Here is a 12,265-nt window from a genome sequence, read left to right as displayed (position 1 = left end):
CCTCTCGCTGCCCCACCCACGTGTCCGCCTCGAGTGTGTGCTGAAGTCCTGGAGTGGGGTTTGAACCCAAAGTTTCCTGACTCCGAGGCAACTGAGCCAAAGCAACACTTGAAGAATAAAATGCTTCCCGTTTAGGAGGAGAGGACAAGCTGAAGAACAGCCGGAGGGTACAGATTGGCATTAGAAGAGCTGGTTTAGCGTGAGAATGTTTTTTTTTTAAAAGCAGGTCGTCAAATTCGTCGTGGGCAAAGCTTGGGCATGTGGTGTGGAAATCTGAAACCTTTGCACACTTTAAATAGACAGATTGAGCTTCAGAGTCCACTTCTTCGAACCACTGAAGTGCTGCCAGCTGTTGTGCCTAGTTGCCCGTTTGGATTGGGGCTTTTCAACAACAAACAGCTTTCAGTTTGCAAATAACAGGGAGGTGTTGCTACAGTTGTACAGGGCCTTGGTGAGGCCACACCTGGAGTATTGTGTACAGTTTTGGTCTCCTAACCTGAGGAAGGACATTCTTGCTATTGAGGGAGTGCAGCGAAGATTCACCAGACTGATTCCCGGGATGGCGGGACTGACCTATCAAGAAAGACTGGATCAACTGGGCTTGTATTCACTGGAGTTCAGAAAGAGTGAGAGGGGACCTCATAGAAACGTTTAAAATTCTGACGGGGTTAGACAGGTTAGATGCAGGAAGAATGTTCCCAATGTTGGGGAAGTCCAGAACCAGAGGTCACAGTCTAAGGATAAGGGGTAAGCCATTTAGGACCGAGATGCGGAGGAACTTCTTCACCCAGAGAGTGGTGAACCTGTGGAATTCTCTACCACAGAAAGTTGTTGAGGCCAATTCACTAAATATATTCAAAAAGGAGTTAGATGAGGTCCTTACTACTAGGGGGATCAAGGGGTATGGCGAGAAAGCAGGAATGGGGTACTGAAGTTGAATGTTCAGCCATGAACTCATTGAATGGCGGTGCAGGCTAGAAGGGCCGAATGGCCTACTCCTGCACCTATTTTCTATGTTTCTATGTTTCTAAGCCACAGCAGAGAAACGCAAGTCGGAATTAAGTTGTTAGTGTGGAGGGTAAGTGGCTGGAATCTGAGTGGCATGGAGGCAGGAGCTGAATGCTCGGCAAATCAAATTTTGATCAACATAAGAATTAGGAGCAGGAGTAGGCCATTCGGCCCCTCGAGTCTGCTCTGCCATTCAATGAGATCATGGCTGATCTTCTACCTCAACTCCACTTTCCTGCGCTGTCCCCGTATCCCTTTGATTGAACAAGTCCGAGTTGAAGGCCACATCGACACGAAGGATTGCCATTTCCTCACTCATGGTTGTTCTCCTTGGAGCTGAGAAGACCAAGGGGAGATTTGAGAGAGATGTTTAAAATCACGAAGGGTTCAGATCGAGTAACTAAGAGAAACGGTTTCCAATGGGTCGATAACCAGAGGGCACAGATTTAAGGTGATTGGCAAAAGAACCAGAGGCGTAAGGAAAATACATTTTCACACAACGAGTGGTTAGGATTTGGAAAGCACAGCCTGTTAGGGTGGTGGACACAGATTCAATAGCAGCCTTCAAAATGGAGTTGGATAAGTACTCGAAGGAGAAAGAATTGCCATGATATGGTGAAAGAGTGGGGGTGGGGTGGGACTAACTGGATCGCTCTTCCAAAGAGCCGGGGCAGACGCGATGGGCCGAATGGCCTCCTCCTGTGTCGTACGATTCTACGATTCTTCATGATTGTTTGTATTTCTTCAAATCCTCTTACTTCAGCCCGCTCTGTGTCCGCCAGCTGTTCTTTCGCATTACACCTGAGGTAACGACAGCGACTAGCTCCGATATTCCATCTCACACAACCACTTCACTTTCACCTTTGTTAATCAACTATTGTGTAGTGTTACAGCTGGATTAACACAGGGAACATGTCCTAATACTCCCTCGACCGTAAACAGCGGGATTGCATGGAGACTATTAGCCCGGTGTTGGCTGTGGGGTTGCTGCGAACTTGCACCAGGGGACTGTCCCCTTCACTGACTCTTTGTACCATGTGCACAATGGCACTTGAAGAGGTGGGGAACGCGGGGGAGAAACATCACAGGGCTATACAGGAAAGAGCAAGGGGAGCGGGACGAATTGGATAGCTCTTCCAAAGAGTTGGCACAGGCACGATAGGCCGACTGGTTGCCTTCCTGTGCTGTATGATTCGATGAACATCTCTGCTTTACAGCGAAGAGAAGCTAAACCCTTGCATCGGAATGTTCCAGCTAAACCAGAAAATAGCTGTTCAAATTTGCCAGTAAGCCCAGACATTGCCCTCGTGTTATAGAGATTGGATCATTTATAGAGCAGGCTATGGGAGGGTTATAAAGAAAGAAAGACTTGTATTTGTATAGCACCTTAGAAGAGTGCCGCCCTGCTTAGTGTGACCTTTCTCCGTTTGCCAGACGATCCTTCGTGTGGCTTTCCTGAGTGAGATTGTGAAACCAGGAGCAACTTGTGTCCTCAGCCCGTGTCCTAACTCGCACCAAGTCCCGCTCACCCATCACCCCCTGTGCTCGCTGACCTACATTGGCTCCCGGTTAAGCATCGCTTCGATTTCAAAATTCTCATCCACGTTTTCAGATCCCTCCATGGCTGCCGCGTTTCCCACATTACAACAATGACTACACTCCAAAAAGTACTTCATTGGCCGTAAAGCGCTTGAGACGTCCGGTGGTCGTGAAAGGCGCTATATAAATGCAAGTCTCTCTTTCTTTCTAGTTAAGAATTCAGGAGGGAAAATTTAACAATGCGAGAGAGCGGGCTCCCTCAGCACACATCCTTACAGCTTGTTTGAAGTAAAAACAGAAAATGCTGGAAATACTCAGCGGGTCAGGCAGCATCTGTGGAGAGAGAAACAGAGTTAACGTTTCGGGTGGAAAAAGTTAGTGATGCAAGAGGTTTTTAAGCAAGTGTTGGGTCAGGGAAAGGCGGGAGGGGAGGAAAGAACAAAAGGGAAGGTCTGTGATAGAGATTAGAGAGACCAAAAGGATGACACTGTTCCAATGAAGCTCAACGCAAGCTCGAGGAACAGCACCCCATCTTTCGATTAGGCACTTTACAGCCTTCCGGACTTAACATCAAGTTCAACAAGTTCAAACCATAACCTCTGCCCCTATTTTTTTTTCTGTTTCTTTCTCCTTTCCACGGCAGCTGTTGCTGATTCTGCTATCTCCATTTACTCCCTATCTAGACTCATCTTTTGTTCCTTAACTTGTCCCATTGCCACCTGCTTTTTGCCTCGCACCGTTGTCCCTTTTGTCTCTCTAATCTCTCCTGTCTTCCCCCCCTATCACAGACCTTCCCTTTTGAACTTACCTCCCCTCCCCCCTTCCCCTGCCCCTGCACTTGCCTAAAAACCTCTTACACCTCTAACTTTTTTCCAGTTCTGACGAGGGGTCATCGACCCGAAACGTTAACTCTGTTTCTCTCTCCGCAGATGCTGCCCGACCCGCTGAGTGTTTCCAGCGTTTTCTGTTTTAATTTCAGATTTACAGCATCTGCAGTATTTCGCTTTTGTGTGAGCGTGTTTGAAGTTGTATGTGGTATTACAGTGCCGTGTTTTATTTGCTTAAATTCCATGTTTGCTTGCTGCTGCTTTATGTTTGTGTCTCTTTTTGTTCCCCCCCCCCCCCCCCCCCCACCCACCATCCCCTCCGTGTACTCAGCCACTGAAAGTGTGGAGCTCACATGTGCAGTGAATCACACAGATAATTCAGAGCTGTTTCCGCCCACATCTCCTCCCACGCAGTGTAAGTGAAGCAGAAGGTTCTTTCAGAGCAGTGGCTCGATTTCAGTGCCTAAACTCGCCGGAGATTAGGTGCCGTGAATCATACTAAATCTTGTTTTGTGTGTGTTTAACCGAACCAGCACAGAAAAAGAAGTATACTTGCATATTAATTTACTGCACAGTTTGTTTTTTTTTGTACTAATTTCACTGTGCTAAAGAAAATGCTGACTGTCAACTTTTTATTTGTCATTATTCAAAAGCAAACGTTCAAATTTAAGTTAAGCATCGCTTTGCAATTGATCACGATAATTATTCTCCATGCTTACTTGAGCAAAGGATGACTTAAAGCATTTTTAAAAAAAATATTTGCTGTAGTCGTGTTGTTTTAGTAATTTGCTTTGCTTTGTGTATAAGGTTCTGAGGGGGCTTGACAGGGTAGATGCAGGGAGGATGTTTCCCCTCGTGGGGGAATCGAGAACTAGGGGGCATAGTTTCAAAATAAGGGGTCGCCCATTTAAGATGGAGATGAGGAGGAATTTCTTCTCTCGGGGGGGGTCGTGAATCTTTGGAATTCTCTGCCCCAGAGAGCTGTGGAGGCTGGGTCACTGAATATATTTAAGGTGGGGATGGACAGATTTTTGAACGATAAGGGAGTCGAGGGTTATGGGGAGCGGGCGGGGAAGTGGAGTTGAGGCCAAGATCAGATCAGCCATGATATTGAATGGCGGAGCAGGCTCGAGGGGCCAAGTGGCCGACTCCTAGTCCTATTTCTTACGTTCTTATGTGTCACCGAACCACAGAAATATGGACGCCAATTTTAACCTAATCTGTCTGTCGGAAAGCTGACGGGATTGCGGGGCGGGGGGGGAAGGCAACGTTGGTTTTACACCCTGCCCGATTTAACTCCCCATTGAAGTCGAGGGAGAGTAATATTGGGGGCAGGGTGTAAATCCCAATCCCGGGGATTCCTCACCCCCAGCGTTAGGTTAAAATGGCCGCCGGTGGTGTGAGATCGCATCACGAGTGTCGGAGCATTTAACTCGCCGGTGCTAAATTCGTTCCTCCGCCTTTTAGCGGAGAGGATAAAATAAACAGGTTGGAAAACCTTCCGTTAAAATAATTGAGAGAATTCCACAACAAGCCCCCACGATGATTTACCAATCGGTCACCACAGGATTCTTTGAGGGCCAGTAGTTTTAAAGGAGCCCTTGTTTTTATATCACTGGCTCTCTTTAAATGTCTAATGCCTTCGAGGGAGTGAGACATTTTAAACTCTGAAATTGCTTTGTTTTTTAGATCTGGTGTGGGTTTTTTTTAAAAAAAATAAACAAACCTATCTGTTGCGTTTTGTGTGCATTTTGTTTATGTGATTGTCGTGTTGTGTGTGCATGTTCATGCTGATTTTTCAAAACGTTACTTCCCCTCCTCCTCCCACCCCTAATTGGCCCACTTTTTAAAAAAAAAATGTATTTATTTGTTCGTTCACGGGATGTGGGCAAGGCCGGCATTTATTGCCCATCCCTAATTGCCCCTTGAGAAGGTGGTGGTGAGCCGCCGCCTTGAACCGCTGCAGTCCGTGTGGTGAAGGTGCTCCCACAGTGCTGTTAGGGAGGGAGTGCCAGGATTTTGACCCAGCGACGGTGACAGAACGGCCGATATATTTCCAAGTCGCAATGGTGTGTGACTTGGAGGTGATGGTGTTCCCAAGCGCCTGCAGCCCTGGTCCTTCTCGGTGGTAGAGGTCGCGGGTTTGGGAGGTGTTGCCGAAGAGGCCTTGGCGAGTTGCTGCAGTGCATCCTGTAGATGGTGCACACTGCAGCCACGGTGCGCCGGTGGTGGTAAGAGATAGGATAGGCTGACGGCAATTCATACCCCCCTCCCGCTCCCCACCTCCTTTAGAAAGCGATCTTTGAATGTTTCTGGCTTGTTCCTGTAACCCCTGCCGCCTTGCATTTAATCTGCACACAGTTCGTTGACTGAGCAGTCTGCATAAGATATCGACAAGGCTGGTGCCTTGAGTTTTTATGGAAAAAAAACTGACGGACTCACACAAAGTGATCCATCAGTAAAAAGGCAGGAATCCCCAGCAATAAAAGCGGAAGATGCACAAAATGTTAATCAGCACCTTAAGAGAGAGATAAGTGGTTAATATTTCCTGAATAGATCCTCCAGCTAAATAATAAATTCATTTTGTTCTCTTTCTCTGATTCCCAAGTATAAAAAAATATACAAGAATTGAACTCGATGAGTCACCATAAACCAAAGACCCTATTTATTCTTCATGTAGTTATTTATCTAACTACAAGCTGCTGCTTTTAGGCTTGGGGCTTTTCTATCAGCGGGACCTGTTCTCAGCTTGTTTATATAAACAAGATTTTATTTCTTCTGAAGCGGTATTTCTCCATGGTTGCATTTATGAGGTGGCTGAACTTCTTGGGATTGTGGTTCCTAAGGGAGCGAGCAGATTCAATCAAGTGGGGAAGAAAAAACTAATTCGAACAAACTTTATTGGCATAAATTGTATCCAGATGGTGGATTTAATCATTAATTGTTGTTTGCGGATGATTATGTAATGTAGTTTTGGTCTCCTTAATTAAGGAGGGATATACTTGGAGGCAGTTCAGAGAAGGTTCACCAGGTTGATTCCGGAGATGAGGGTTTGGCTTATGAAGAGTTTAGAAGAATGAGAGGTGATTTTATTGAAATGTATAAGATACTGAGGAGGCTCGACAAGGTAGATGCAGAGAGGATGTTTCCACTCGTGGGGGAATCTAGAAGTAGGGGGCATAGTCTCAGAATAAGGAGTCGCCCATTTGGAACGGAGAGGAGGAGGAATTTCTTCTGAAGGTTGTAAATCTGTGGAATTCTCTGCCCCAGAGAGCTGTGGAGGCTGGGTCATTGAATATATTTCAGGTGGAGATAGACAGATTTTTGAATGGCAAGTGAAGGGTTATGGGGAGCGGGCAGGGAAGTGGAGCTGAGCCCAAGATCAGATCAGCCATGATCTTGTTCAATGGTGGAGCAGGCTCGAAGGGCCAAATGGTCTACTCCTGCTCCTATTTCTTATGTAGTGCCTTCTTCGTACAAAGTTTATCGTTACTTTAGAGGTGTAAAAAAAAAATGTATTGTTGGGATGTGGGCATCGCTGGCAAGGCCGGCATTTATTGCCCATCCTTAATTGCCCTAGAGAAGGTGGTGGTGAGCTGCCATCTTAAACCGCTGCAGTCTGTGTGGTGAAGGTGCTCCCACAGTGCTGTTAGGGAGGGAGTTCCAGGATTGTGACCCAGCGACGATGAGGGAACCTGTAAAGGGAACAAATGGGTCGCGAGGAAGCCTCAAACCATCACTGTTGTGTCTGCAACCGTGTCCACAGATCCCTAAAGGTAGCAGGACAGGTGAATAAGGTGGTTAAGAAGGCAGGCGGAATACTTTCATTATTAGCCAAGGCATAGAATATAAGAGCAGGGAGGTTATGCTTGAACTGTATAAAACACTAGTTAGGCCACAGCTGGAATACTGTATACAGTTCTGGTCACCACATTACAGGAAATATGTGATTGCACGAGAGAGGGTACAGAGGAGACTTACCAGAATATTGTCAGGACTGGAGAATTTTAGCTATGAGGCAAGATTGGATAGGCTGGGGTTGTTTCTTTTGGAACAGAGGAGGCTGAGGGGAGACCTTATTGAGGTGTGTAAAATTATGAGGGGCCTAGATAGAGTGGATAGGAAGGACCTATTTCTCTTATCAGAGAGGTCAATAAACAGGGGGCACAGATTTAAAGTAATTGGTAGAAGGATTAGAAGGGAGTTGAGAACTTTCTTCACCCAGAGGTGGTGGGGGTCTGGAACTCGCTGTCTGAAAGGGTGGTCGTGGCAGAAACCCTCATTGCATTAAAAAGTGCTTGGATGTGCGCTTCAGGTGCTGTAACCTGTAGGGCTACGGACTGAGCGCTGGAAAGTGGGATTAGGCTGGGTGGCTCTTGGCACAGGCACGTTGGGCCAAATGGCCTCCTCCTGAGCGGTATATTTTTATTAATCCAAAACAAACTCCAGTCTGCTGGACCCGAGAGTCCTGAAGCACAGTGAGTGAGCGGGTGGGTGCAGTTACTGCCCTGGGCTGATGCGGTGAAGGGCAGTTCGGCAGGAGCGGCCGCGTGTGTCGCGGTCAAGAGGAGGCCCAAACGCCGCGGGCACCTTTCGTTCACCCGCCGGCCTGTGCCCCAAGGGGCAGCTAGAAGCCCGGGTGTGAACACACGCCCCCGGCGGGAAGGGGGAAGCGAGCCACCAGCCCTGCTCCCCAATGCCAGGCGGGCAGAGCGAGAATTGCTCGCTCCATCAGCACTGGCGGAGCAGTGAAAGCTGCGTGTGCGTCGGCGGGTTCAAGCAGCGGGCAAGCGGCCACGTTACGCGCCTTGCGGCAACAGCAGGAAAATCTCGGTCGTTCACTGCTCTTCTTCTCTCTCTTGCTGTCCCCGGACGCTCCCCTCCGACTCGCAGACACACTCAGGGCTGGATTTTCCTGATGTTGCTGCCTCTGTTCGTGCCGTGGAGGGGCGGTAATGGCAGGCGTGTGGGGGCTGGTTTCCGGGCGGGACGTTCGTTGCCGGTTTTGCGGGGGCGCGGAGCAACACCGCCCGGGAGCGATGAGCCAACGTGCAATGCCCCCGGTTTCGACAGCGCTTCGATTTTTGTTGGACGCCGACTCTCTAGCGCCCCGCGGTGGGACCGCCTGGAAAACCAGGCCGGCAGAGCTCTCCTGGCGGCGGTGAGTGAAGTCAGTAACGACTGAGGTAAGTTTGATTGTTTTGTTTATTTTTATCTTTACGATTTATCCTAATATGGGGTGGGCAAGGTGTTTCGTGGGGGTCTTTTTCTCCCAAGGAAGCCTCTCTCAGGATGCTCCGAGTCCGGCTCTTTAGCTCGGGATTTTCAGTTGCTCAGCCGGCCTTGTGCCCTAAGAGTGGTGTGGAACGCCTCCCTTAGCGCCCCGCCCCACACTCGGGGGGGCGGCCAAAAGAAGGCAAATTTTGTGGCTGCCGACGCAAATCATTTCCCGCCGCAAACATCACCGCCCCGAAACGACCAGAAGCGGAAATCCAGCCCCAAGTGTTCATCAGCTTCCGTCCCATCTTGGCACTCTGTCACTCAGCCCTATGATCACTGAGTAAACGACAGGCGGGGCGAGTTTTCTGCTGAATGTTCCTCTGCATGCACAGCTGCTGCTGTTTCACCCAGACAAGACGGATCAGGTCTGGAAAGTAGGTATCTGTTTGATTAGCTGATAGACAGAGCTCCAGCTTTTGAAATCTCCGTTTGGGAGGAAGGTATTTATTTATGCTGTGTTCGCTGTTCCTGCTCCTCTTAAAGGGAGCATTTGTTAAAATGCCTTAAGAAACAAAACTAATCAGGTATAATAGACACACTGGCTGACAAGTTTGACGGAGCAAATTGCTTGAGAACCATTCCCTTGTGTGATGTCTAGAATCTTAACCATTACTTGAGATGCAACAGCATCTCCAACTATGCTGGATTATTTCTGCACAGCCGAGACACATTAGCAAAGTCTGACGAGGGCAGATGTAAGATCCTTTCGAAATGTGCCTCTGGTATAATATGCTCTATTCAGCTAAGCGTGCCTGATACCTGAAAGAGGAATAAGATTTATTTTTTTAAACGCAGGAACTACTTAGTATCTCAGTTCTGGAAACTGATACTTTACCAATCGCATCTTCATTTTTCTCTCTTTCCCCCCCCCCCCCACCTCCCCCTATGTTTTTGCAACTTTTAGCACGCAAGCAGGACATCATCAAGATCACGGAACAGCTCATCGAAGCAATCAACAATGGAGATTTTGAAGCTTACACGTAAGTTGAGGCTGGACCGGGGCAGCGGAACATACGATTTGAGCAAAGAAGGTTCGCCCACTGTATGTCTGTCGAGGCTTTTGATTCATAACCTGAGATGGAGGGGTTGTCATATGAAGGAAAGGTTGGGCCTATACTCATTGGAGTTTAGAAGAATGAGAGGTGATCTTATTGAAACATATAAGATTCTGAGGGGGTTTGACAGGGTAGATGCAGAGAGGATGTTTCCCCTCGTGGGGGAATCTAGAACTAGGGGGCATAATAAGGGGTCGACCATTTAAGATGGAGATGAGGAGGAATTTCTTCTGAGGGTTGTGAATCTGTGGAATTCTCTACCCCAGAGAGCTGTGGAGGCTGAGTCATTGAATATATTTAATGTGGAGATAGACAGATTTTTGAACGACAAGGGAGTCGAGGGTTATGGGGAGCGGGCGGGGAAATGGAGCTGAGCCCAAGATCAGATCCTGTTAAATGGCGGAACAGGCTCGAGGGGCCAAATGGCCAACTCCTGCTCCTATTTCTTATGTTCTTATGTAATGTCGCAGCTTTGGGCTTGTGTCCCAGTGTTGGCTGGCACTCGAACCTGTGAGGGGGGAGGGGTAGAGAGAGAGGAACTCGAGCGCAGGCAACTTTAGATCAAGCAAGTCTTCCGCGAAGGCTGTCCCCACTTTGTGGCACTGAATGATGTGCTGTCGCCTCAACCTCACCTGAGGCTTTAGGAGGAGGTGTTGCATTTACTTCACAGTGAGTGTCAATCGTGGTAGGCAGGGGGGAGTGACTCACACTCTTGGTGACCAGTTACCAAGAAGTCCTGACAGAGTTCCCAAGGAGACAGCGTCACAGAGCAATAGGAGTGAATGAGTGTCAAGTCCCTCCCCAGGGTTGTATCTTCTTCCTCTCCACATTTCACTGTTGGAGATTCAGTTCAGCTTCATCATGGTCAGACCGGCTCGATGGGATTCCTTGCTGTGATTGGCTAGGAGAAGACGAGCGTTATTCAGCTGGAATTGGTGGCAGTTGATTCGGTGGAGCAAGACTGATAACAGCTGGGGAACAATGAGCGAGGGGGAAAGGAATCGAAGACGTACAGATCACAATTATTGCAAATAGGCAGGGAGCAATCGACAGCATGTTTCCCCGAGAGAGGAACGTTTAGTGTGAACCGTGGCTCAGTGGGCAGCACCCTCACGTCTGAGTCAGAAGGTTGTGGGTTCAAGACCCACTCCAGGAACTTGAGCACATCAATCCAGGCTGACACTCCCAGTGCAGTGCTGAGGGAGGTGACGTCTTTTGGATGAGATGTTAAACCGAGGCCCCGTCTGCTCTCTCAGGTGGATGTAAAAGATCCCACGGCACTATTTCGAAGAAGAGCAGGGGAGTTATCCCCGGTGTCCTGGCCAATATTTATCCCTCCATCAACATAACAAAAAAACAGATTATCTGGTCATTATCACATTGCTGTTTGTGGGAGCTTGCTGTGCGCAAGTCCCGATCGCCCATCACCCCCTGTGCTCGCTGACCTACATTGGCTTCCGGTTAAGCAATGCCTCGATTTCAAAATTCTCATCCTTATTTTCAAATCCCTCCATGGCCTCGCCCCTCCCTATCTCTGTAATCTCCTCCAGCCCCGCAACCCCCCGAGATGTCTGCGCTCCTCTAATTCTGCCCTCTTGAGCATCCCTGATTATAATCACTCAGCCAGTGGTGGCCGTGCCTTCTGTTGCCTGGGACCCAAGCTCTGGAACTCCCTGCCTAAACCTCTCCGCTTCTCTATCCTCCTCTTAAAACATTCCTCTTTGACCAAGCTTCTGGTCACCTGTGCTAATTTCTCCTTATGTGGCTTGGTGTCAAATTTTAATCTCTCAATACTTCCTGCGAGAAGGGTCTTGGGACGTCTCGCTACCTTAAAGGCGCTATACAAGTTGTTGTTGTTAAAAGCTTAATTATACAAGCAAACTCCACACATCAGGCTGTCTCATCAAAGTGGGCCTCGGTAGCTGAGTGAGTCGTGTTGAAAAAAAACACTCGCCGTCCAACACAATTATCAGTGTGGCGGTGGTTATAACATATTGCGATTGAAAGCAATTCAGAAAAACAAGCAAGGGCGTTCCTTTGTAGAAATGAATCTGTTGCTGAGAGTGGGAGGTGGAGGGGGCCGATTAAGAACCAGCCCTTGTAAATGAAAAGCCCATCAGACACGGCATGATTTTCAACTCTGCGCTAATTAGGAGCGTTCGGCGGAACTTGCAAGGCTCTGAATTGGGAAGGGTGCTAATTAACCTGTGGGAGGATGTGACGGTGAGGCAAGGGGGAAGGCAGGGAGGCGAGGTTTTGTGCGAGTGTCGCCAGCCGGCGTGCGTTGAGTATGGTGATCCAAGCCTACACCCTCTGCACATTCGCTCAGGTTCCAACAATTTAAAGAAAATAATTTTCAGTTAAAGTCCAGCACTGCTGCTTTGCCAGCTCTGACCGGCTGTCTGGGTGTTGAGGATAAAGACAGACTCCCACACCTCTGGGACAACACACAACCTTTCTCTTCAAAACCAGGCTTCTTCAGTTGCAATTCCACCTCATTTATTTCTCCATCTGAGACATCCAAATATTAATCTGCCTCTCAACATAGTTTTATTT

General features: G+C 48.3%; 1 protein-coding gene across 6 annotated transcripts in view; it reads left to right on the top strand.

Moving 5' to 3' along the window:
• The window catches only part of camk2g2 (calcium/calmodulin-dependent protein kinase (CaM kinase) II gamma 2), a 369,535-nt gene that overhangs the window by 340,458 nt on the left and 16,812 nt on the right, over positions 1-12,265 (top strand). For all 6 annotated transcript variants that reach the window (XM_070865617.1, XM_070865616.1, XM_070865618.1 and 3 more), the window contains one exon: positions 9,559-9,634. In XM_070865617.1, the coding sequence (XP_070721718.1) occupies positions 9,559-9,634 (76 nt within the window). The remainder of the gene's footprint in view (positions 1-9,558; positions 9,635-12,265) is intronic.

The sequence above is a fragment of the Pristiophorus japonicus genome, chromosome 22 (assembly GCF_044704955.1).
Source record: "Pristiophorus japonicus isolate sPriJap1 chromosome 22, sPriJap1.hap1, whole genome shotgun sequence".
NCBI lineage: Eukaryota > Metazoa > Chordata > Chondrichthyes > Pristiophoridae > Pristiophorus > Pristiophorus japonicus.
This window is presented reverse-complemented; position numbering and strand designations above follow the sequence as displayed.